The following is a 27672-nucleotide window of genomic DNA, read 5'->3' as shown; positions in this document are numbered from 1 at the left end:
ACTCACTTTAAGCCTACCCCAATTACACTTGTGAACCTCCCAGCAAGTTTGTTTATCTCATACTGATTAAGATGCAACCCTTCCTGTTTGTGCGGGTCTCATCTTCCCCAAAAGTGGTTTCAATGATCCAGGAACATAACACCTATCCTTCTACACCATTCTTTCAGCCATACATTTATCTGACACATTGTTGTATTTCTATTATCACTATCTTGGGGCACAGAACCCCTATCATTATCACTGTCCCAGTTTTATTCCCCCAGCACCTACCATCCTGCTGTACAACAACCTATAGATTGTGCTGTTGGGAAATTCTGAGTAATTTAATGGAGGGACACACCAGAGAGGAAAAAAAAGCTAGTTGAAATCTTGCCTTGTGGGCACAATAAAGTCCTCAAGATTCTAGGAGTGAATGAGTTTCTACTTCCTCCATGGCATTTTTAATGCTGCTTCTTGTCCTCCCCTATCTTTATATAACAATGTGTCTCCCAACTTTTGTCCAGGAGAGAGAGGTTCTACAATTCTTAACGCATGCCAGTTAATTAATTTTGAAATCTTGCTTTTGCTCTTATTTACAGAGAAAAAGGACCAAGTTCAATGCTTGTGACTTTCTGGCAGAATGGTTGTACAAGTAAGTTTCTTCTTATTCTGGCTTATACCCACTTCCTTTCCAGACTGGATAAAAGGTCTCACCCCGAAACATCAACTATTTATTCTCTTGGCTTGCCTCCAGCATTCAGTGTATAAGACTTGGAAGCAGAATAAAGCCATTCAGCGTACCGAGTCTGCTCTGCCATTCCATCATGGCTAATCACAGATCTCACTCAACCCTATACACCTGCCTTCTCGTCATTTCCATTGATGCCCTGACTGATCAGAAAACTATCAACTTCCGCCTTAAATATACCCACGAACTTGATCTCCACCGCAGTCTGCGGCAGAGCATTCCACAGGTTCACTACTCCCTACTATCTTCCTCCTTATATCTGTTCTAAAAGGTCGTTCCTCAACTTTGAGGCTGTGCCCTCTAGTTCTGGATAACCCCACCATAGGAAACATCCTCCCACATCCACCTTATATGGTCCTTTCAACATTTGATAGGTTTCAATGAGAAGGCCCCACATTCTTCTAAAATCCACTGAGTACAGGCCCAAAGCTGCCAAACGCTCCTCACATGTTAACCCTTCATTCCCAGAATCATCCTTATGAACCTCCTCTGGACTCTCTCCAATGACAACATATCCTTTCATATCCAAACGCAGTCTGACTAGTGTCTTATAAAGTCTCAGCATTATCTCCATGATTTTATATTCTATTCCCCTGGAAATGAATGCTAACATTGCACTTGCCTTTTTTACCACATACTCAACCTGTAAATTAACCTTCTGGGAGTCTTCTGTGAGGGTTTCTAAGTCCCTCTGCACCTCTGATATTTAAACCTTCTCCTCACTTAGATAATAGTCCGCATTATTGTTCCTTTTACTAAAATGCATTATCATACATTTCCCAACACTGAATTCCATTTGCCATTTTTTTGCCCATTCTTCCAATTTGTTTAAGTCCTGCTGCAATCTCATTGCTTCTTCAGCACCATCTACCCTTCCATCTATCTTTGTATCATCCGCAAACTTTGCCATAAAGTCATCAATTCATTTATCCAAGTCATTGACAAACAATGTGAAAAATAGTGGTTCCATTACTGACCAGTGAGGAACACCACTAGTCACTGGCAGCCAACCAGAACAGGCCCCCTTTATTCCCACCCGCTGCCTCCTGGCTTTCAGCCATTCCTCTATCCATGCCAGTATCTTTCTTGTAACACCATAGGATCTTATCTTGTTAAGCAGCCTCATGTTTGGCACCTTATCAAATGTGTTCTGAAAATCTGAGTAAATGACATCCACTGTTTCTCCTTTGTCCACCCTGCTAGTTACTTCCTTGAATAAGTCTAACAGATTTGTCAGGCAAGATTTCCCTTTACAGAAACCATGCTGACTTTGACTTATTTTCTGTTTAGTCTCTAAGTACCCAGAGACCTCATCCTTAATAATAGACTTCAACACTTTCCCAGCCACTGAGGTTAGGCTAACTGGCTTATAATTTTCTTTATTTTGCCTTCCTCCCTTCTTAAAGAGTGGAGTGACAGTTGTAATTTTCCAGTCCTTCGGGATCATGCCAGAGTCAAGTGATTCTTGAAAGATCATGACCAATGCATCCGTTATCTCTTCAGCAACCTCTCTCAGGACTCTGGGATGTAGTCCATCTGATGCAGATAACTTATTCACCTCAAGACCTTTGAGTTTGCCTAGTATCTTTCCTTTGCAATAAAAATGGCGCCCACTCCTGCTCCCTGACACTCACGGACATCTGGCACACTGCTAGTGTCTTCCACAGTGAAGACTGATGCACAGTACCCATTAAGTTCATTTGCCATTTCTTTGTCCCCCATTACTACCTCACCAGCATCATTTTCCAGTGGTCCATTATCAACCCTCGCCTCCCTTTTAAGCCTCTTTATATAACTGAAAAAACTTTTAGAATCCTGCTTTATATTATTGGCTAGTTTAGCCTCATATTTCATCTTTCCCCTTCTTATCACATTTTATTTGCCTTTTTTTTGGATTTTAAAAGGTTCCCAATCATCCAACTTCTCACTCACTTTTGCTACCTTGTATGTCCTTTCCTTGGCTTTTATGCAGTACATAAATTCCCTTGTCCACCACGGTTGTCTGCCCTTGCCATTTGAGAATTTCTTATTCTGTGGGACATATCTATCCTGCACTTTGGGAACTAACTATTCCCAGAAACTTCATCCACTGCTGCTCTGCCATCATCCTCCACCAATCCACCTGGGCAAGCTGCTCTCTCATACCTCTGTAATTCCCTTTATTCCATTGCTATACTGGTACATGTAACTTATGCTTCTCCCTCTCAAATTTCGGTATGAATATAATCATATTATTATCATTGCCTCCTAAGCATTCCTTTACATTAAGCTCCCTGACAAGATCTTGGTTATTGCAGAACACCCAATCTAAGATAACCTTTCCCCAAGTAGGCTCAAGCACTAGCTGCTCTAAAAAGCCATCTCATAGGCATTCAACAAATGCCCTCCCTTGTGATCTGAGACCAATCTGATTTTCCCAATCCCCATGCATATTGAAGTTCCCCATTACAATTGTGACATTACCCTTATTACATGCCTTTTCTAGCTCCCTTTGCAATCTTTGTATGTTGCTCAAGATTTCCAGCATCTGCAGAATCTCATGTGTGTACACGTAAATTCTTGTGTTTTAACAGTTCTCTTTCAGTTTATTCATATTGAATAACAAGTCGTATGTTTTTGGACTTAATATATATGCACTATGTTTTTTATGCCAGTGATGTAAGTGGTAATTTAAATTATGCTGTTCTTTATGCCACTAAGAAATGTGCATTTGTTTCAAGTAAAGTATGTTATTGAACATTTAAAGATGGAAAAAAACTAATTATAATTAAAACTAATTCAAATCTTTTCTTTTCACAGCAACAATCAAAGCAGATTTGGCAAGGAATTCGTTGGCTTCTTTGAAATTCCCTTCGTTAAAAATTGGCTTCAGGATCAGTAAGTACTTAATCAGGCTATTAAAAACTGACATCTTTCCATTTGGAAATGACAGGCTCTTCTAAAGCCAGAAGGTACTTTTGACACAAGGTTTCCTCAAATAACATGTTGATAAAAACAAGACTTAAACATGATTTCCTATTAACTTCATTACTTTTGGTTGATAGTAGAAAGAAGTCTAGGAATATTTTGGCACAGAAGTTGAATCATGACATATGATTTTTCTGTGTTGCATTGAATGCGCATACTGCATACACTTGAGATCTCTAGCTCATTTACATTAATTAATTTTCAACAGTAACGCATGCAGAGCCAATGTCAATCCTCATTATACTGAATTAATGTCTTCCCTGTGAAATTGATTCACATTTAAGCAGTTAGATGCACTGTGTTCCACATTTTAAGAGGATTTTCAATGTAAGTTTTAGGAAAATCTGATGGAATTAAACTTGTTGCATCAAGAATACAGCATGTGGAATAATTGAAATTTGGGAGCATTCTGAGGGGAGTAGAATTAGGTCTAGTAGCATAAAATGCTGAGTTTTCTGTAGACAATATTGAGAGAATATAAAGCACATGGGTTTTGCAATGGCTGATGATATCTAAGTGACAATTAGAATGCTATCATTGCCTGAAAACATTGATAAGTGGCTAGGTTTTTGCACCTTATTGCAGTCTACTGATCATTGCAATTCTGCTTGAAGACTGAATGCAATTTGTAGGAAAACTATATCAGGCACAAAAAAGCTATTTCTTTAGCGTTAATGCCACTCCCATATGAAGATGTTGGAGGACTAGTCAAGCAGAATTTCAAGGCATGGATCTGACACGTCTATGATGGAAAGCCTGGCATGAAACAGAGGATTATTGACGTAAAAGAATACAGTCATTTTTTTCAGAAAGCAATAATTAGCAGGAAAAAAGGCAACAGATAAGAAAGACTGCATCCTGGAGTTGAGTTGTTTCTGTGGAACCATGTGTCATAGAAGTCAAGCAAAAATTCATGAAAGCAGAAGAAAACATTGATAAATAAATATGTTTTGTATCCTTTCTGTGGTTGAATGGATTTAATAGAAGTAAATCCAATATTGTGCAACTTGAAATAGGTTATTGATAAGAAATATACATGAGGATGAAGGGTCTCGTCCTGAAACTTTGACTGTTTAGTCCTCTCCATAAGTACTGCCTCCAGGATTGTGTGTGTGTTGCTTCTGATGCACTTAAAATGTATCTATCAGCAGACATCCCACCTCTCCCGGAAGATCCGGGAGTCTCCTGCATATTAATAGTGGCTCTCTGACGCCCACAAATTATATACAATGTCCCGGAAATCAATTTTTTTGAGAGTGAGCAAGAGAGAGCGTGAGAGAGACCACGAGAGTGAGAGAGCACATGCGAGAGAGAGAGAGAGAGAGAGAGAAAGCAAGCATGAGAGAGAGTGTGAGAGAGAGCAAGAGAACGCGCGAGAGAGAGAGCGAGCGTGAGAGCGACCACGAGAGAGAGAGAGAGAGAGAGAGAGAGAGAGAGAGAGAGAGACATGGCAGAGTGTTCCAAAAAAACGAAAATATAAAACGTACGTCACCCCAGACTACCCTAAAGTGTACCCCTGCCTAATAGGGGTCAAAAATAATGACAGTGTTGTTCGCTGCACTGTTTGCAACAGTGACCTTTCTATTGCCCATGATGGGTTAGGACTGTAAAAGGCATGTTGAAGTGAGTTTAACAGGTGTCATTCGTTCATTAGCATAGCTAATGTTATTTAAACTAGCTGGCTAGCTGCTAAGCAGCTACTCTATTGTAGACATCCCACCTCTCCTGGAAGTTCCGGGAGTCTCCCGCAAATTGATGGCGCTACCTCCCTGAAATGAGTTTTTGCAGGGTGGGATGTTTGTATCAGTGACTTGTACCCAAAAGGACTAGTTTAAATTTTAAAACTTCTTGAGTGCCTGCAAAATTGTGCATTTAGCATAAGCTGTCAATGGTGCTTCTTTCATGCTAGGATCCTAAATAATTTTGAGGGCAGACCTGCTTCTAGCACAAATTTGTGTAATCTAGCACAAGGGTCCGTGGGATTTCTATTTGCAAGTCACATAATTTAAGATTAAAATTCTGCATTATGCCTCTATGTGTGTGTGTGTGTGTGAAACTTTCCCAAAAACTGTTTCTTTATGCATCCATCAATGTAATATTTCTCTCCTTGTAGATGTTAATTTACCCATTACTCTATTTATTAAAAAGTCTACACATTCATATTGGAGGAGATTATTTTTCCACCCTTGACAGTGTCCTTTCAAAATAATTGGTAGCTTTGACACTCTCTCAATTTGGAGGCTTTATTTTGACCTTGCCTAGAGATTTTCAGTGCTTTTAGCAAATGCTTCTGAGCAATTTGAAGTTGTTTTTTCGTTAGCTTTAACTTAAAGACTACAGTAATTCCAGAAATTTACTTACAAGGGGATGTACAGTTTTTAATACTGCCCATGTGTAATTGTTCTCAGTTGCTTTCAGAAGAATACTCTCAGTGAACATTCTGTGAATTCTATTAATTCAATGTTCCTACTAAATGTTAAGTACATAGTGTGAGTAAAATTTCACCTTGAGATTTAGTTAATTATTTCATGTTATCTTGTGTGACGCACTTTCGATTTAGTGATTGATAGAACATATCAAATATGTCCCCCATAGTATCTAATCATACTGCCACCATATCTTGAAATAAGTTCTGTTTAATAAATGATGAAGAGATTTAAATACAATTAGGAATTATTTTAATTTGGAAAAATTTTTCCCTATTAAATAAGGGAAAGAACATCCTTGTTTTTCTTCTTACATTGACAAAAAATATCCTTTTCGTCACTAATTGGACAGTTTTTCTGACATGTCTTCTGACAGTTTTGTCCATCTATCAAAGAAACATTAGATTATGTCTTTGGTGAACACTGGAAGTACTAATAAATTGAAAACTTGATTTAGTAAGCCAGAGAAAGAAATCTGTAATATTTGACCTGAATTGGTAATGTAGGGTTGATTGCATGATTTAATATTAGATATGCCACTAAATCTCATCAGCGTAAGTTTTAAGGGACAAAGAATGGCAAGGCTGACAGTGCATATTTTTATTAATGGATAGATCTGTAGCAACTTCTGGAGCATGTGCTTGGTACACATATATACGTAGACAAGAATATGGTTATTGAATATTTATCAAGTTACTGTATCTAGCTTATATACACCCTATCCTCGTTATATGCATCTTCAGACAATGCGGATTCACAGTTATGCGAGGAACCTATTTCTACCAACTTCTCCTTATATGCGTCCAAAACTCACAGTTGTGCGAGGAGCACTGCTTTCCCACCAATACAAGTCACGTGCGCACGTCTCACAGTCTCACTCCCGCCAGTCTCGCATTGGTTTTGGAAACGTGTGGATGTGCAATCTTGCGCTCTTAAACTTTTGTTAATTTTACCTATGGTGCAGTGATATTGTGCTTGAAATATTTAACTATGCCTCCTAAGCGTCCAATGTCAGGTCCTGGGCCATCAGCCAGGTAGCAGAAAACCGCTTTAACACTTGAAAAAAAGTTGGAAATTATAAACAGGGTGGCATCAGGTGAAGGTAACACAGCTCTGGGATGCTAGTCTATGCAGTTGCGGGCTATGATAGCTGAGTTAGGCATCACACCAAAGCAGGTGTTTAATGCAGACGAGACCAGACTTTTTTGGAAGCGTATGCCGAAACGCACTTACATAAGTAAGGATCAAAAAACTGCGTCAAGTTTTAAGGCAGCAAAGGATAGATTGACTTTGCTTATGTGTTCCAATGCCGAAGGAGACTGTAAGATGAAGTCTCTCTTAGTTTACCATTCACTAAACCCCCATGCTCTTAAGGGTTTGAGTAAGAAGCCTCTCAATGGAGCGTGGAAATCAATTTGGGCGGAGTGTGTGCACACCCTCAAGGGGTTTCCTGCCTTCACTGCAGCTGTCCAGGATTGTGTGGCCCTGAGCCATAAAATTGGTGGGGAAGGATTCTCAGATCTCGAGACTGCTGATGTGGTAGAACTCCTGGATTTGCATGATGAAGAATTAAATGTGAATGACCTTCTGCGTTTAACTGAGACTGAAGGTGATAACGATGAAGAAAGTGTCAAGTTGCAGGTGAAGGATTTTAAGGTGAAGCAACTGGCAGAATTTTTTAAGGCTGCAGAACACTTGGCACAAATGGCGATGGACACGGACCCAAGTTTAGAACGGAGTCAGCATTTCAGTCGTTCCCTGCAGTCAATCCTTCTTCCCTACTAGCAAATTTATGCTGAAAAACAAAATGCTGCCAAGCAAACAACCCTCACCACTTTGTTCAAACTGGTGTCACCTCCTGCTGCTGACAGTACTGTGAGTTCTGTGAGTCTTTTTTCACCCCTTGCTGTCCTTGATGATCCTGACGACACACAACCATCCACCTCATCCATGTAAAGCTGCCCGACACCACAACAACCACTCATCTCCTGGAGCCAACACACCTGCCACTGTTGATGAGTACTGTACACCCTAGGATGTTAACTTTCTATGATTTATTATGTTGAATATTACCTTAAATTGATGAAATATAATACGAATGTTGCCTTGTGGTACTGCTTTTGTATTGTATTGGTATGAAAATGTGAATAAGTTACAGATAAAACATATTTAGGAAGCCTTCCAGAACGCATCCCTATTTTCTCCATTTAAATAATTATTCACATTATGTGTTTTCACATTATGCGTTGACTTGGAGGAACATATCCCCTGCATATAATGAGGATAGGGTGTGTATGGTAATATGGTTTGCATTTCAGTTTATTCCTTTCATTGGTGAGGTAAGTAATTTTCATAAATATGGAGTCACTTTCATTCCCAGTTTAACCACTGCTTTTGATTGTACTTATTCAGATTCAGCTTCGCAGCTGACACTAGCTCAGACTCAGTATTGTTCACTTCACGATTCTTCAGTCTGATTTAAGCGAATATGTATATGCTTGATTAATTCTGTAAGATTTCTGAATTTTGTTTTAGTTTTTATGTTGGTTTCTTGTCAAGAATCACCATTGCAAAATCTCCTTGAAGGTCTGTGGGAAAGTTCAAATATGGTGAATAATTGATTCTATTCCATTGGCCTCCTCTGCAAAATCCAGTCCATTTTGTAAGTGTTACTTACATCACACATTTTGATACCTACTAGCCATAAAAATGCATTTTCTTTAAAACATTTTGAATAGAGTAGTGGAAATGAAAGGGCATTATTCAGCCTGTCATGTCTCTGCTGGATTTTTTCAAAAGCAATTGTACTCACTCTCCTCACTCTCACATTGTGTTTCTTTAAGTTCCTCATCTTCAAATACTTGTCCAAAATTTTTTAAAAAGCAGGTCCCATTAACTGAAGGTGAAAAAAGTTATGTCAATCTTACTTCTAGCTTCTTTGTCAATGTTAACTTTAATTAATAAGCAAAAAAAAATTCTTAACACTTTATTTTTTCTTCTTATTATTGGTATATTGTTTAGCTTTGTTAATCAGTTATTTGGTAATTTAATTCCTCATTGTACATATTGACATGTTGACCTGATTACTTTCATGTTTTTCTGTTGATCTTCAATAATAATTAATAAAAAAGATTTAAAAATGAAATAAGCAAAATCCATGATAATATTAAATGCATGGAAGATGCTTACAATACTGGCAGAAATAGCAATAGGCCTGAGAATTGGGAGCATTTTAGAACATAGCAAAGCAGGACTGAGACATTGATAAAGCAAGATAGAAAATGAGAGAGGACTGATCTGATGAAGGGTCTTCAACATCAAGCTTTGTGCCTTTATAGGTAAGTAAAGGGGAGAAGATTACCAAGGCCAAATACAGGCCTCTTTCATAAAGAGACAGGAAAATTCAGAGGAGGAAATACTGTGAGTGAATGGCATAGATGCTGAATGGTAGGTCCAAGCATCAATTCCTGTGGTAGTCTATTACAGGTAATTACAGCCCTGCCAAACTGATAAGAATCTGTTTATTCTCCACTATTTGCTTTCTGTCTGAAAACCAATTATCTTACCAATCAGTATTTAACTCCTTATTGCATGTGTTCTAACTTTGTTGAATAACCTATTGTATGGGACTTCATCAAAATATTTTGAAAACCCAAATACATGGTATCCACTGTTACCTCCTAATCGATTTTACTATTGACATCCTCAGAGAGCTCCAGTAAACTACACAAATCCCCTATCATTATCACTCTTCCTGACTTCACCCTTTCCTTCTTCGCCTCAGAGCCAGGCATAGTGCTACTGACCTAGCTACTTCTGATGATCTGTCCACACTCTACTGTAGTTATTCCCCTCATTAACAGGAATATTCAAAGGGAATGTACCCGCTACTGAGGGGAATGGCCACTGTGACTGTCTGCTTATACCCCTTACCTCTCCCAGTGGTCACCCATCTAGCTTCCATCTTGAATGTAACCACCTCATTAAAACGCTCATCTAAGAAACATAGAACATAGAAAACATATGCATCCTGTAATTTCCTGGGCTATCTTGAATAAGGGAACAATATCTGCAACCCTCCAATCCTTCAGAACCTCCCCCGCCCTCATGGATGATGCAAAGATCATTGCCAGAGGGTCAGCAATCTCCTCCCTTGCCTCCCAAGGTATCCTGGGGTACACCTCGTCCGGTCTTGGAGACTTATCCAAGTTGGTGCTTTCCAAAAGCTCCAGCACATCCTCTTTCTTAATGTCTGTATGCTCAAGCTTTTCAATCCACTGTAAGTCATCCCTACAATCGCCAAGATCCTTTTCTGTAGTGAACACTGAAGCAAAGTATTCATTAAGTACCTCAGCTATCTCCTCCGGTGTTATACACACTTTTCCACTGTCACACTTGATTGGTCCTATTCTCTCACGTCTTATCCTCTTGCTCTTCACATTCTTGTAGAATGCCTTGGGGTTTTCTTTAATCCTGCTTGCCAAGGCCTTTTCTTGGCCCTTTCTGGGTCTCCTAATTTCATTCTTAACCTCCTTCCTGCTAGCCTTATAGTCTTCTAGATCTCTGTCATTACCTAATTTTTTGAACCTTTCGTAAGCTTTTCTTTTCTTCTTGACTAGATTTTCAACAGCCTTTGTACACCATAGTTCCTGTACCCTACCATCCTTTCCCTGTCTCATTGGAATGTACCTATGCAGAACGCCACACAAATATCCCCTGAACATTTGCCACATTTGTGTCGTACATTTCCCTGAGAATGTCTCTTCCCAATTTATGCTTCCAAGTTCCTGCCTGATAGCTTCATATTTCCCCTTACTTCAGTTAAACGCTTTCCTATCTTATCTATGATACCTGATGACCTTGAGTACATCCAAGTGATCTTCCAGTCCCTTGAACAGTTGATTGCATAGCCCCATGGATGTTGTAATCAGGAAGACCCTGAGGTTCCATGACTTCCCATATCTTACTGCCCTGTCTGCCATTTTTTGTCTGCATTAAGTCAAAGGTCACAGATTATGAGGAGAATAAAATCCTTATCTGTTCCCACCTGCTGCTCACCTATGCCTAATAATATATACATATTTTATTTATTTACATAAATAAACTATTGGACCATACAAACATTTTATCAGCAGACCCAAATACCTTTTAAATTTGTGCAAGGAAACATCAAATCTCGAGAGTCAAACACTTTTCAGTCATGCAATTTATAGTGTAATATTTTTCCATTTAGTTCTCCAAATGTCAATGGTTTGGGTATTTGGAGGAGAGGAGAAGATGGCGACACGACGCAGTGCACAGCGGCCACTCCGATGATGAATATCTGTTATCTGTCAAGTAGGGTGCCGTGCACAATCCTGATTTGATGGAGGCAGACGTGAGAGCACAGAGGAACATCTGGTGAAACTTCTGAAATGTCTATTTCACTGCCGCTGCTACTGTGTGATCCAGAAATCTCCGGAGGAGAAGGCCCCGAGTCCTTGGCTTTGCTTGTTGCTCGGCGGCCGGGGCCGGGGTCGAAGCACTCGGCAGAGATGGTGCTCGGTGCTCGGTGTCGGAGGGCTGGCTGGAGGCTCGAAGTTTTCAGACGGACTCAGAGTTAGCTGTGGTCTGATCCTTCCAGGGTGCTGCATCGGCAAGTTTGCGGCGCTGGAGGTTCATGGCAGGGAGAGTTTTTCTTCCTTCTACCATCTGCATGAGATGATGGGCTATCGGGACTTTGAGATTTTTTTTACCGTGCCCATGGTCTGCTCTTTATCAAATTATGGTATTGCTTTGCGCTGTTGTAACTATATATTATAATTATGTGGTTTTTGTCCGTTTTAGTCTTGGTTTGTGTTTCTGTGCTATCATACTGGAGGAACATTGTATCATTTCTTAATGCATGCTTTTCTAAATGACAATAAACGAGGACTGAGTGTCCTCATAATCTAATTTGGAGTATCACTTTGTCGAGCACCTCTGCTCCATCCGCCAAAAGCGGAACTTCCCGGTGGCCAAACCTTTTAATTCCGATTCCTATTCCAGTTGTCAGTCCATGCCCTCTTGTACCAAGAGGAGGAGCAACACCTTATATTCTGTCTGGGTAGCCTTCAACCTGATGGCAGGAATATTGATTTCCCCTTCCAGTAAAAAAAAATAGATTCGCTCCCCCTCCCCTTTTCTTTTATTCCCTAGTCTTGCCTTTTACCTCTTCTCACCTACCTGTTGCTTCCCCCTGGGTCCCCTCCTCCTTCCCTTTCTCCTATGGTCTCCTCTCCTTCCTTCTTCTCTGGCCCTTTACCTTTCCCACCCAACTAGCTTCACCTATACCATTTAGCTAGCCTCCTTCCACTACCTCCACCTTTTTATTCTGGTGTCTGGAGAAACATTGTCCAGAATTGCCAGGATTTTCCATAGGGTCCCTTGTTCTACCACGGCCTCCACTGTGACTCCTGTAACAGAGCCACCCTTTCTAATCAGTTTATTGAGCCCGTTGGCATCACCGGTGTTAATGCCATTGCCCCAGCACACTACCATATAGATTAGATTAGATTTGATTCAACTTTATTGTCATTGTGCCGAGTACAGATACAAAGCCAATGAAAGGCAATTAGTATCTGACCAGAAGTGCAAAAGAATAGTATTATTTACATAGAAGATTGTACTGGCGACAACAGACTGGTAGAACATGTGAAGGAGAGGCCTTCATACTCCAAAAGATGTCATTCTCCTCAGGAAGTAGAGGCAACTCTGTCCCTTCTTGTACACAGCTTCTGTGTTGATACTCCACTCAAGTTTGTCATCCAGGTTCACCCCCAGGTACTTGTAGGTCCTCACCACATCCACATCCTCACCATTAATCGTAACAGAGAGTAGTGCAGGCTTAGTCTTCCTAAAGTCCATCACCATCTTCTGTGTTTTACTGAAGTTGAGATCTACCAGAGACTGTTTGCAAGAAGGGCCAAAGTCACCTCTATTTCCTGTGGAGATTGAGGTCCTTTGGAGTGTGCAGACCTCTCCTTCACATTTTCTACCAGTCTGTTGTCACAGTACAATCTGCAGACTTTTTCGTGTTTTGTATTTTAATTAAGCCATAATAGGCAATGCTTGTGCTATCAACTGTTATTTGGATTTGCTTTCTTCTTCATGGAAACTGAAGTCAAGATATTAGCGTCAATTGGTAATAGAAATCCAATGATAGGAACAAGATGAGAAGAAGAATGTTTGCAGCCAAGATGTATTTTTGTTGATGGAAATCTTTACAAGTACATTAACAGAAAATAACCCATATGCTTGTCTTCAAAAATAGCTTGTTCCAAGCAACCTTTAGGAAGTTTAGAGTTACGCTTTTTGTTTTTATGTAAGATCCAAGTTTAACGGGAGCAATTCGACTCCCAGTATAACATTGCTAACTCACCTTATACTAAATAGAACATTATTTTAGATCTAAGGCATCCTCACATAAGTAGTCTAATTATAAACTGCTGTATTGATGTGCACCATCTGATGCATTGTTAGATCCTGATATTGCCCTGGAGTCTTTGCAGTATTATTCCAAAACCAGACCATAACTCTGGAAACATGGTGTTGGAGTAACACGATCAAAAGTAGATTGGCAGTTACAGTGCTGTGTAAAAGTCTTAGTCACATATATGTAACTGGGGCACCTATGTCTTTAGCACAGTTCTGTACTTGTCAACGTGGAGCGAAGAGTGACAACAGACTGGTAGAGCATATGAAGGAGAGGCTTGTAAATCTGGCAGGAGCAAAGAATGCTGGGAATGGCAAGGTGGAGCACTGTAAGAGGTGTGTGTGACAGGAAGGAGTACCAGGGGTGGTGGGGGTGGTGGCATGGGTGCAGATACACCCTGCCCTGAGACACCAGGCAAGGTCATTTGATTCCAAACAATTGATTTATGGATCATTGCAGAATGCCTCCCTGGTGCTTCCCACTCTTTCCCCTCTCCCTTCCCCTTTTCATAACCATGATTACCCTCTCCCTACCCCCTTCCTACCCTCAGTCCACAATAGAGACCCATATCGGAATCAGGTTTATCATTCACATATGTCATGAAATTTGTTTTTTTCTGTGGTAGCAGAACAGCACATACATAAAATTACTACAGTACTGTGCAAGTCTTAGGTGCCCTAGCTATATATAAGTGCCTAAGACTTCTACACAGTACTGTATATATTTCTATTTATTTGTGCAAAGAGAATATAAACATAACTGAACAGCAGGATCACTATAATGACAAAAGACTGCAGATCCTGAATTATGGAAAAAAGAACAGAACACTAGAGGAACTCAGTGGATCAGTGAGGCAAAAAAGTGGTAACATTTCAGCTTAAGACCCAACATCAGGTCTCATTGATATAGGATCACCATCCCTGACACTGAACAAACAGAAGTTAATATTAGGAATGCTAAGCAGAGTGGAAGGGGGTGGGTGGTGGAGAGGATCACTATTTAAGCAATTTGCTGCAGAAAAAAAGGTCAATACTAACGGAAGAATCTACTTTCTGTGGCTAGCTAATGATGTTGAATCTTGCAATAGCCTGAAAGACAAACATATTCTGCAAAAATGGATGATACACCTGAAGACTGGACAGAGCATAAAAAAACATAACAGAATGATGAAAAGATTGATAAGAGAAGAGTACAAACAAAGATAGCCTGAAATATAGAGTAATGGTAAATCTTTCCATTGACCATGGTGACTTTACCTTGATTTTTTTCTAAGTGCCTTGCTATAAAACCTTTAATAAAATTTTCTAACATTTTCCCAATGACAGATGGTAAGTTAACTGGCCTATTAGTTACTGTTTTCTGCTTTCCTCCTTTCATGAATGAAGGTGTTACATTTTCTATTTTCTAATCTAATGGAACCTTCCTCAAATCTACAGAACTTTGAAAGACTGTAATCAAAGCTCACTGTCCTGGCTAACTTTCCCAAGTTCTTCCCTTGCTTACAATCTATTTGCAGTACTTCTGGGAAGCTACTTATACTTTCTGCAGGGAAGAACTGATGCAAAATATTTATTTCATTGTTTTACATTTATTCATATTGACTAATTTTCTATATGATCGAAATTCACTTTGATCACTCCCTATGCGACTCCCTTGTCAATTTGTTCCCCCCCCCCCCCCACTAATCCACTAACCTCCCTTCTGGCACTTATCCTCACAAGTGCCACAAGTGCTACACCTGCCCCTACACCTCCTCCCTCACTACCATTCAGGGCCCCAACAACAGTCCTTCCAAGTGAGACGACACTTCACCTGTGAGTCTGCTGGGATCATATACTGCGTCTGGTCCTCTCGGTGTGGCCTTCTGTGTATCGGTGAGGCCCGATGTAGATTGGGAGACCGCACCATCCGCCAGAAAAAATGGTATCTCCCAGTGACCACCCATTTTAATTCCACTTCACATTCCCATTCCCATTCCCATGTGTCTATCCATGGCCTCCTCCACTGTTGTGATGAGGTCACTCTTAGGTTGGAGGAACAACTCATATTCCATATGGGTAGCCTCCAACTTGATGGCATGAAAATTGAATTCTTGAACATCCGGTACTGACCCCACCCCTTCACCATTTCCATCCCCTTTTCCCTCTCTCACCTTATCTCCTTGCCCGCCCATCACCTCACTCTGGTGATTCAACCCCCTTTTGTTCCTTCCATGGCCTTCTGTCTCTTTTACAAATCAACTTTCTAGCTCCTTACTTCATCCTTCCCCCTTCAGGTTTCACCTATCACCTTGTGTTTCTCCGTCCCCTCCCCTCACCTTTTAAATCTACTCCGCATCTTTTTTTTCCTGTCCTGCCGAAGGGTTTCGGCCCAAAACATTGACTGTACACTTTTCCATAGATACAGCCTGGCCTGCTGAGTTCCTTCAGCATTTTGAGCATGTTGCTTGGTCTTATGAAGTTTAATTCATCATTTGCCTGTCTTACTCTTTTGACTTATGTAGGGGATAAGTCCTATTTGGGTGGGATTTCAAGAGGCAAATGATTAATTGATTGATTAGGAAATTATAACGTTTCCAACCATAATCATTCAGAGTAAAGTTGATGACTATCCCCTTATCATATGTAACTGAAATTATGTTCCCTAACTGCAGATACTGCATTTCGACTATCACTACCTATCTTCAAGTCAGAGAACTTATCATACTATTTGTTTCAGAGTACAAATTAATCTCCATTTGTCATCATTGGTTGTATTTCAATCATTCCTGTAAGGATCATCTTCCTTAAAAAGGTTTGGAGCAAATATGTATCATTATAGTATCATAATTAGTAGTAGCTGAAATTTTCTAATTGGCTTTAAATCCAAGAAGTGAATTAAAGATGCTAAAATGTACTCAAACCATATGTTTATTTTAATCAACATACATCAAAGTTGCTGGTGAATGCAGCAGGCCAAGCAGCATCTATAGGAAGAGGTGCAGTCGACGTTTCAGGCCGAGACCCTTCGTCAGGATGTTTATTTTAATCTCTTTTTAGAACCCCTAGCATAGCTGTTGGTTGTTGGTTTAGCTGATTTTTGAAGAATACCTATGATCATTCCGACAATTAACTAGTGGAGCCATGAAACTCCCAGAGCAGAAAATGTTTAAACTGCACCAAAGGAATTAATTACCTTGATGATTGCTTCACTAAGTTTGTAAATAAACAGATTTCCCTTTTTAACTTGGTTAACCCTGATCATGAGGTTATTTCTGAATTTACTGATTTCAGCAGGTTTTGTTTCAATTACTTGAAATCCAGGAAACAAGATAGTGGATTTGGAAATTGTGTTCAAGTTGCCTTCATACAGTCTGCCAGAGCTTTCAAAATTGCTTGCCATTAGTTGGAAGCTGTGAAGATAGAAATTTTATCAGATTGCACAATGTGTAATATGTAATTGAATTTCCATAAAGATATATTTTTAAAAGCAAATCAAAGGTTAGTATGCAAATTAGTAAGTTTGAGATTTTCTATCAAGTCCTCCATCTGGCACATACAAGCTATGTGGAAATGCATAGTGGCCCTTGGGTGTATGTGCTATGTACCACACAAACAAAATCAGGCCTTCACAGCTGGTGGTATATTTTATTGTTTATTGTTATTTTTTATCCCCTGCAAAGGCTTTCTCTTGCTGAAATTCTCTCAACTCTCTTCTGAACCTGGCTGTTCCTCCAATGCACTTCTTTCCTGACAACTGACTGTGGCCTCCTTTCTACCCACCACTGCTAACCCCAACGCAAAACATGTGTTTTTGACTTAGCTTGTAGTTGATGCCTCCGGCCATCCTTCTCATTATCCTTTCAGTACTATACCTACCTTCTTCCATAAATGCACCTTGTGTTCTCCTTGGGAGTGCAGCACAGAGTATTCAAAATTTGCCATAGACCTGATGTGTATTAACAATATTCCAGGTGCCTAAGTATTCTAATTGTGTGCTGTTATTGAAAAGGGCTTTGTTTTATGTAACCATATAGAGGAGGGGCACTCATTCATTGTCAATAAATAAGATAGATTTTGTTTCTCATTTCTGGGGTTGGTATAACTGGTTCCCCTTCAATTTCATTTCTATTTGGATGGAAGTACAGTGGGTTGTTTTTCTATTGAACTGTATGCAAAATCCCAGTGGTCTGATCACTCATGCTTGCCAAATCAATGTGGCCTGGTAAGATCTCTGCATAGCTATGTTGTTTAAATTTCTCTGGTGAGGCAAATCAAGTGCATTAGCTAAGTGACCAGTTAAAGTCCTTATAATATGTAATTATTTAGTTCATTGATCTGTTGTCATGTCTTGTTCGATTTATTTCAAATACTATGATTAAGAAATTGTAGAGAAAATATTAAAGTTTTCTAGATCATTTTATGTGATTATTGTCTATTATTTTGACCATTAAGCAATCTTGCAGAAAGAAGTAATTTGGTTCAAAATGTAATTTGTTTTCTCTTTAGTTTTCTTCATTCTTTCCTTCCAGAATTTGTTAACACTTTTTTGAGGTGGGGTCAAAGAACAATAAATTGTAGAATAACATAACAATAATTTTGTAATCAAGAATTTGCTTGTTTCATTATTTTTTCAGTCCTCGGCCGCCAATCCCTCTGTCTCTTTTGTTGTCAGAAGATGAAGCAGCTCTTGTAATTCAGTCCTTCTGGAGAGGATATAGGGTAATATATTTTACATTTTTTTTTACATCTTGCTTTCCTCAATTTCAATAGAAAGGTTACTGTCATAGTACTTACATTGATTTTTACGTAACTTAATAGTTACCATTTCATAAAAATGGACTGCTGGTACATTTAGTCTTTCCGCTCAGCTGGTAGGTTGTGAGCTCCAGTCCTCTTTCAAAGAATGGAATGTGTTTTCTTTACCAACACTTGAATGAAATATGAGGGAGGAGCTGAGCAGCTGGAGATTTTGTGTATAGATGGTGAAGTTAAACCAAAACCCCTTCTTCCTTCACAGTTAATTGTTAAATAAAATCCCAAACTACTATTCAAGAAGCACAGGGGTCTTCTTCGTGATCTGGCCTACAATAATAGCTTTAGCAGCTTAACTAAAACAGTTTAAGCTGACCTAAGGGACACAGTGCTCAGGTCATGTGTCGAATAAAATATAATTGCCTGGAGGCCTTGCACAGTTTAATGTATATTTTAGGCACTTATTTGCAATTTTCTGCATATTTTCATGGTGAATTGGGCCATCAGTTAATTGTGGAAACTGCTTATTTGGGACAACTCGTAAAGTACAAAAACTAGTTGAGAAAATAGCCAGGATTTCCGTTGCTTATTTGGGACATTATGCTGCTTAATTGGGACAGGAAACTGTTGCAGAAATGTTTCCAACTAGCGTCAGTTGCATGTGCTTCACTGTGCTTAGATTGGACAGTTTTTAAATAGTGTCAGTTGTGTGTGTTTGTATTAAAAAATCTGTGATCTTTGTCACTGATAGATGGTGAGAAGTAAGCAGTGAGCCAATTCAGAATTGTTTTGCTCACTGAAGTTTCAAGTATTCCAGCTTGGAGATATGAGAATGGCCAAGAATGAAAATAAAACAATTTCACTACTTCAGCAAGTTAGGAGCTACGAAGAATTTGAAGGTACCAACAATCATCTTGAATGCCACAATGAAAATTTAAATTTGGAGGATGCAATCGTCGAAAGCATTGTATGAAGGCAGTCCATTGTCTGCACTGAAGATGGAGTGTGGCTGTTAGACACTACACCATGCTTAGATTAAACCATTTTAAAATGGCGTCAGTTGCATATGCTTGTGTTATGTTATTCATTTGGGCTGACCGACAGCGAATTAAAAAGCAGTGATTTTTGACACTACTTAATGCAGAGGCAATGAAGACAGTCCAATATCTGCAATAGGTGTCTGCACTGATATTTTTCATTTACAGTCTATCAAAAGAATACAGCAGTGTACTCTATATGAATTCCTATAAGGAACCAATACACAGTTTTATCGTACTGTAGTAATATTGATAGTGTTCTAATTTGTTCCGTATCTAATTTAAGTATGTAATTTGTTGCTCAGTTAAATGGTAGTTTGTCCTTTTTAAACTATTTCCATGAAACTTTGGCTAATTGGGGCAGCCACTTAATTGGGCCAAAATATACTTGTCCTGATGTGTCCTAATTAACCTGAATCCACTGTATATACATGCAAAATCATACTAATATCAAATCTTTTCTACTGAGGATAAAAGCTCAATCATTATTCTTTAATAAATGACATAAACAGACAAAAAAATAAACCATCTTTAAGTCGTGTCTACCGGAAATATCAGTGTGAATACAAATAATTGAATACTTTTATTGATATATTAGGAATGGATATTTAAACATTAAATATTGCATTAGAAATTCTATAATGGAAATGAACTGGATAAGTTGCACAATGATGTGCTCTTTTTAAGTTTGGGATTATCTAGAGATGATCATATTCCATTAAAACAATCTTGGACTGATTAAAAAATCGATTAAGCATTTATCAAATAGCAGTTTCCATCCTTGTTGATGAGATTTGTGTTTGAATATTCTATTCACTGATGTGGGCTTCCTGTTGTTGCTCAAGCATACATTTGAAGATTAAACAAATGTTACTGGTGATTTCAAGGTGTCCATGGTTTGGAGTATCCATCCTCCATATGAGGCTTGCATGGATGAAATAATGTGCAAAAACACATGAATAAAATCAATCTACAAAAGTATAAAACAGATTTTTGCTGGAGTGGTTGCAATTTAGCTACCTTGTTTGAAATGTAGTAATGTAAAGATTAACAAAGCATTTTAATTTATTTTATGTTTCTTTATTTTTAGAAGCTGTCATTGTTAATTAGAGTCATAGTTATAGAGAGACACCACGCAGAAACAGGCCCTCAGCCCATCTAGTCCATGCCAAAAGCATTTAAACTGCCTACTCCCAGTGACCTACACCTGGACCATAGCCCTCTGTATCCCTGCTATCCATGTGTCTACCCGATCTTCTCATAAACATTGAAATCAAGCCTGCAATGACCACTTGTGCTGGCAGCTCATTCCACACTGAGTGAAAACGTTTCTTCTCATGTTCCTCTTAAACTTTTCACCTCTTGCCCTTAAGCCATGACCTCTGGTTGTACTCCCATCCAATCTCAGTGGAAAAAGCCTGCTTGCATTTACCCTATCTATACCTCTAGATAATTTTGTTTACCTCTATCAAATCTCCTCTCAATCTTTTACATTCTAAAGAATACAGTCCTAACCTATTCAATCTTTCCTTATAACTCGGGTCCTCCAGACCCAGCACCATCCTTGTATATCTTCTCTGCACTTTTTCAATCTTGTTTACAACTTTCCTGTAGGTAGATGACCAAAACTGCAAACAGTACGTTAAATTAGGCTTCACCAATGTCTTATACAACTTTAATATAACATCCCATCTTCTCAATAATTGATATATGAAGGCTAATATGCCAAAAGCTTTCTTTATGACCCTATGTATCTGTGATGCCACTTTCAATGAACTATGGACCAGTATTCCCATATCCCTTTGTTCTGCCTCACTCCTATCACTTTATAAGACCTATCCTGGTTGGTCCTAGTGAAGTGCAAAACTTTGCACTTGTCTGCATTAAATTCCATCTCCCGTTTATCAGCCCATTTTTCCAACTGATGCAGATCCCTCTGCAAGTCATGATAGCCTTTCTCATTGTCCACTACACCCCCCATTTTGGTGTCATCTGCAAATTTACTGATCCAGTTAACCACATCATCACTCTACTACCACTCTCTGGCTTCTCCCACAAAGCCAATGTCCAATCCAATTTACTACCTCATCCTGAATGCTGAGCGACTGAACCTTCTTGACCAGCTCCCATGTGGGACCTTGTCAAATGCCTTAACTAAAGTCCATTTAGACAACATCCACTGCCTTGCCTTCGTCCAGTTTCCTCGTAACTTGCTTGAAAATCTCTATAAGGTTGGTTAGACATGATTTACCACTCGTGAAGCCATGCTGACTATATGTCTATCCAAATACTTATATATCCAATCCCTTAGAATACCTTCCAATAATTCTCCCACCACTGATGTCAGACTTACTGGCCTATAATTGCCTGGTTTCTGTCTAGAGCCTTTTTAAATAGTGAAGCAACATTGGCTATCCTCCAATCCTCTGGTACTTCTCCTGTTGCAAATGTTTCAAATACCTCTGTTAGGGCCTCCGCAATTTCTGCTCTTGCTTCCCATAGGGTCTGAAGCAACATTTTGTCAGATCCTAGGGATTTATTCACCCTGATTTGGCTGAGGGTAGCATACAACTCCTTCTTTGTAATCTGTACAGGGTCCATGAAGTTGATGCCGCTTTGCCTCACTTCTATGACTCTGTAACAGATGGAGGAGATCTTACATGCATTTTTTGCATCTGCCTCCCGAGTTAATACAGATGCAAAGAATGCATTTAAGATCTCCCCCATCTGTTTTGTCTCAACACAAGGATTACTATTCTGGTCTTGCAGAGGATCAATTTTGTCCCTAGCAATCCTTTTGCTTTTAACATACCTGTAGAATCCCCTAGGATTCCCCTTCACCTTGTCTGCTAGAGCAACTTCATGCCTTCTTTTAGCCTTCTTGATTCCTTTCTTAAGTGTGTTCTTGGATTTCTTGTACTCCATAAGCACCTCATTTATTCCTACTTGCCTATACCTGCTCTGCATCTCCACTTTTCTCTTAACCAGGGTCTCAATATCTCTTGAAAACCAAGCTCCCTTACATTTGTTTTCTTTACTTTTTATTCTGACAGGCATATGCAAGATCTGTACTCTTAAAATTTTGTTTTTGAAGGCCTCCCACTTTCCAAGTACACCTTTGACAGAACACAGTCAGTCCCAATCCACACTCACCAGATCATTTCTGATACCATCAAAATTGGCCTTTTCCAATTTAGAATCTCAACTTGCAGACCATACCTATCTCTTTGCATACTTACTTTGAAACTAATAGCATTGTGATCACTGGATGCAAAGTGTTCTCATACACAAACTTCTGTCACATGTCATGTCATGTCTGATTTCCTAATAGCAAATCCAATATCACACACTGTCTTACTGGGACTTCTATGTACTGATAAAGGAAACTTTCTTGAACACATTTGACAAACTCTATCCCATCTAGTCCTTTGACAGTATGGGATTCCCAGTCAATATGTGGATTGTTAAAGTCTCCTACTATAGCATCCTTATGTTTCTTGCAACAATTTGCAATGTCATTACAAATTTGTTCCTCTAACTCCCTAGGATCATTGGGTGGTCTGTAATATAGCCCCAAAATAACTTTCTTACTTCTCAGTTCCCCCCATAACTTCTCACTAGTTGAGTACTCCAGATTCCCCTGACGGAGCACTGCCATGACATTTTCCCTGATTAGTAACGCCACCTCTTCTCTTTTAATCTCTCCTGCTCTGTCACATCTAAAACAACAGAACCCCTGAATATCTAGCTGCCAGTCCTGCCCCTCCTGCAACCAAGTCTCATTAAAGGCTACAACGTTGTAATTTCAAGTGTTGATACATGCCCTAAACTCACCCGCCTTTCCTGCTTGCATTGAGATATATACATCCTAGGACACTGTTTGCAACATGTTTAACCTTTTGATGCCTGACTTTGTCTGAGGTCTTACCAACATCTTTCTCCACAACCTCTCCGCTAACTGTTCTGGCACTCTAGTTCCCATCCCCCTGCAACTCTAGTTTAAATGCCACCATGTAGCATTAACACACCTTCCCTCTTGCTAGGATATTAGAACCCTTCATTTCAGGTGCAAAACGTCCGTTTTGAACAGGTCCCACTTTCCCTGGAAGAGAGCCCAGTGATCCAAAAACCTTATGCCCTCCTTCCTAGATAAACTCCTTAGCCACATGTTAAACTCTATAATCTTCCTAGTTCTGGCCTCACTAGCATGTGGTACAGGTAGCAATCCTGAGATTAGAACCCTGGAAGTCCTGCCCTTTAACTCAGCACCTAACTCCCTGAACTCCCTATGCAGAACCTCGTCACTTGTCCTGCCCATGTCATTGGTATCTACATGGACCACGATCCCTGGCTGTTCACTCTCCCACTTAAGAATGCTGAAGACTTGATCCAAGATAACCCAGGCCCTGGCACCTGGGAGGCAACATACCATCCGGGAATCTTGTTCTCGCCCACAGAAGCTTTTGTCCTTTCCCCTGACTAACCAATCCCTTATCACCACAGCGTGCCTCTTCTCCCTCCTTCCTTTCTGAGTCACAGTAGTTTAGCAATTCTGTGTTTAGCTATTTCTCAGAAAGTGTAATTTTGGATGGGTATTTATTTCTTAAATTTTGATTCATAGTGTAATTTTGATTTGTTGCTGTGAATTATTAACTTTCCTACAAATATAAACTTTTATGATCGTCATTCGTTACCAAATTAAGTTATCTGAGCTGTTCTATAAAGAAAAACCCACATACTTTCAATCAAGTCAGTTTTTTGTCATTTGTAAAAGCACAGGCACATAGATTCAGAGAATACACAATATAAATTGTACATACATTGTACATAACTTATGCAAGGCAGATGAAAAGAGTAAAAAGACTGTACAAAATAAGACATTAGTGAAAACAAAACACTATTAGAGACATGGTAATATTTCTCTGCTGAGGTAGAATTAAAGTTGTGCAGATCAGTTTAGGAGCATGATGGTTGTCGGAAAGTAGCTATTCCCAAACCTGGTGGCATGAGACCTGGGGCTTCTCTACCTCCTGTCCAACGCTAGCAGCAAAAAGAAGGCTCCAAATGTCGGGATCCTCGAGAATAGATACCTTCTTGAGATAGCACTTCTTGTAGATGCTGCCAGTGGTAGGAAGGGCTGGGCCTGTGATGGATCAGACTGTATCTATTGTTCTCTGCAGCCACTTGCATTCCTTTTTATTGTAATTGCTGTACCAGGATATGATGCAACCTGTCAGGATATAGTGCATCTGTAGATATTTGTTGGAGTATTTGGTGACATGCCTACTCTTACACTTCTAAGAAAGTAGAGTTCTATATTTCCTTTAAATTACATCTTCTAGAAAGTTAGCCATAATATTTTCTGTTGTTTTTATAGTATATTAAATTGGAATAATATTAATTCAAAGTTGTTAAGACAGTGACTGCCAAGGTTCTTTAAACTGAACAAAATGGTGTCAATTTGACACTGGTAGATAAATTAGTAATAACTGCAGTTTATTGATACATTTATTAGAAAAAGCAGATATTGTTTTGTAATACTTAAACAGAAAATACACACAGATTAAATAGGCAAGCATAAATAACCTAAATGGCACTGAAATATGGAATCTAGTGGACTATCGGGAATGAAAGTCATATTTCTATAGCAATAAATGCGGTGTAATATAGAATGCAAAGCTGTATCTCCAGGGCAGTTTCAAACAGGGCTGCATTTTTCCACTGAGTATTATATAACTGAGCTGTGACATTGAAATAACTGCAGTGTACTGTGTATTGTCCCTGCATTGAGATTTCTGTTTGATGTTCATCTGTGGATGTTTATACTCTATGTTGCATCAGTTATCACTGTTGGATGTCTGTCACTGAATTTTTAAATCATATTTTTAACAGCTTTTCATAAAGCCGTGTATCTTACTTTCAATGAAGTATGCAGTTGACAATTCATTAATTATCTGTAGTTAATGGTTGCTGCATAACATTGACATTTTGTTTCTAAAATAAAAAAAAAACGAAGTAACACAGAATTTCCGTGGTCCTAAAGGCCTGGATGTACCTACCGAAGAACATAAGAAATAGAAGGAGAAATAGATCATTTGGCCAACTCGTGTGTGGTCTCCACTAAAATCAAGGATTATATTTCACTTTTCTGCCAATTTCCTCCACTAATCTCAAGCTTTTTGCTTCCCATTATGTATAAATTCTATCTATCAACCTTGAAAACACTGACTCACTGGTCTTCCAAAGCTCTGTTGTGTTGGAGAATTTCAAAGATTCATTACCTTCTGGGTGAAAAAACTTTTTATGCCTCTCCTGAATGGGCAATCCTTACTCTGAGACCATGCACCTGTTTCTTGCTCAGGCAGGGGAATATTAACTTTTAACTTTAACAATATAAGTCCGGTCTGCTTAATATCTCCTCATATAACAAACACACCATCCCAGGAGTCTATCTAGTGAAGCTTCACTGTCCCCCCTCATTCACAGATCCATCCTTCCTTTGTTAGGAACACAGTATCCCAAATGTAGCTTCACCGGAACCTTGCACAATTACAGCAGGATGCATTTACTTCTGTTTTCAAATCCCTTTGCGTTAAAAGCTATCATATTGTTTTTGACTTCCTAATTGCTAGTTCTACCTCATGCTAATGTTCAGTGATTGGTGTATAAGGATACCCAAAATACCAATACATTCTTTTCAACATTTACAGCTGAAGAAGTACGGTATTACTATTTTTCCCCAACAGTGAATGACATGCAATTTCCAAATTTTATTCAATCTGCTGTGTCCTTCTTAATTCATTATAACCTGTCTGCATCCTCCTGTAATACTGATTCTTGCATTCCAACACTAGTGACAGCTTCATAACCTAAAATTGATCTATTTATTACAATTCTGTCAACAAGTTCTTAATTTATGCTAGCCCAATACCATGTGTAATTTCTTCTGAGGCAACTTTATTGAAATTCTCTGCTGGAAATTTGGATATCTTGGCAGTCTAAGAAACTTAATTCTGTGGCATAATATTGTCCCTCAGAAAAGTGCACTAATGTGACTTAAGCTTTTGTTATGCTAGGAAATAATCTGTCATTGAAGATACTGCCTTTAAAAAAAAGATTGTTAGAGTAATATGGGGCATAATGATGTGTGAAAGTAGCCCAGGATGATCAGGCTCTGATGTTTCTTCCACCTGTAAGGAATTGCTTAGCCTCTGCTCAGTGGTTCCTTAACACAGGAACATAGAAATGTAGAAATCTACAGCACATTACAGGCCCTTCAGCTTACAATGTTGTGCTGACCATGTAACCTACTCTAGAAACTGCCTAGAATTTCCCCAATTGCATAGTTGGGGGAAAAAAACTGTATTTTTCTAGGCTGCATGCACCTATATAAGACCCTATTGTATCCTCCTCTACTACTGTCACTTGCAGTGCATTCCATGCACCCACCACTCTCTGTGTGAAACATTTATCTCTGATGTTCCCTTTGTACCTACTTCTGAGCACCCCAAAACTATGCCCCCTCATATTAGCCAGAAAAAGGCTCTGGCTATTTACACGATCAATACCTCTCATCATCTTATACGCCTCTCACCATTTAATACACCTCTATCAGGTCACCTCTCACCCTTCGTCGCTCCAGGGAGAAAAGGCCAAGTTCACTCAACCTATTCTCATAAAGCACGCTGTTCAATCCAGGCAACATCCTTGTAAATCTCCTCTGTACTCTCTCTATAGTATTCATATCCTTCCTGTGGTAAGGTGACCAGAACTGAACACAGTACTCTAAATAAGGTCTAACTAAGGCCTTATATAGCTGTAACATTACCTCATGGCTCTTGAACTCAATCCCACAGTTGATGAAGGCCATCACACCATACGCCTTCTTACCAACACTGCCAACCTGCGCAGCAGCTTTGAGTGTCCTATGGACACGGACTCCAAGGTCTCACTGATCCTCCATACTACCAAGAGTCTTACCATTAATGTTATATTCTGTCTTCAAATTTGACCTACTGAAATGAACCACTTTACTTTACTTTATTGTTGCCAAACAATTGATACTAGAGTGTACAATCATCACAGCGATATTTGATTCTGCGCTTCACGTGCCCTGGATTACAAATCGATAGTAAATATTAAAAATTTAAATTATAAATCATAAATAGAAAATAGAAAAGGGTGAGTAAGGTAGTGCAAAAAAAAAACGAGAGGCAGTTCTGGATATTTGGAGGGTACGGCCCAGATCCAGGCCAGGGTCCGTTAAGCAGTCTTATCACAGCTGGAAAGAAGCTGTTCCCAAATCTGGCCATATAAGACTTCAAGCTCC

The 27672-nt window shown here is 39.3% G+C and overlaps 1 protein-coding gene across 1 annotated transcript in view; it reads left to right on the top strand.

The window, feature by feature from the left end:
• The window catches only part of iqck (IQ motif containing K), a 103551-nt gene that overhangs the window by 57732 nt on the left and 18147 nt on the right, over positions 1 to 27672 (top strand). Inside the window, exons 5-7 of the mRNA XM_063059033.1 lie at positions 579 to 631; positions 3527 to 3604; positions 18189 to 18273. Of these exons, the coding sequence (XP_062915103.1) occupies positions 579 to 631; positions 3527 to 3604; positions 18189 to 18273 (216 nt within the window). The remainder of the gene's footprint in view (positions 1 to 578; positions 632 to 3526; positions 3605 to 18188; positions 18274 to 27672) is intronic.

This window comes from Mobula hypostoma, chromosome 9 (assembly GCF_963921235.1).
Source record: "Mobula hypostoma chromosome 9, sMobHyp1.1, whole genome shotgun sequence".
Lineage (NCBI taxonomy): Eukaryota > Metazoa > Chordata > Chondrichthyes > Myliobatiformes > Myliobatidae > Mobula > Mobula hypostoma.
The sequence above is the reverse complement of the archived record's forward strand: the minus strand, read 5'-3'. Positions and strand labels throughout refer to the sequence as shown.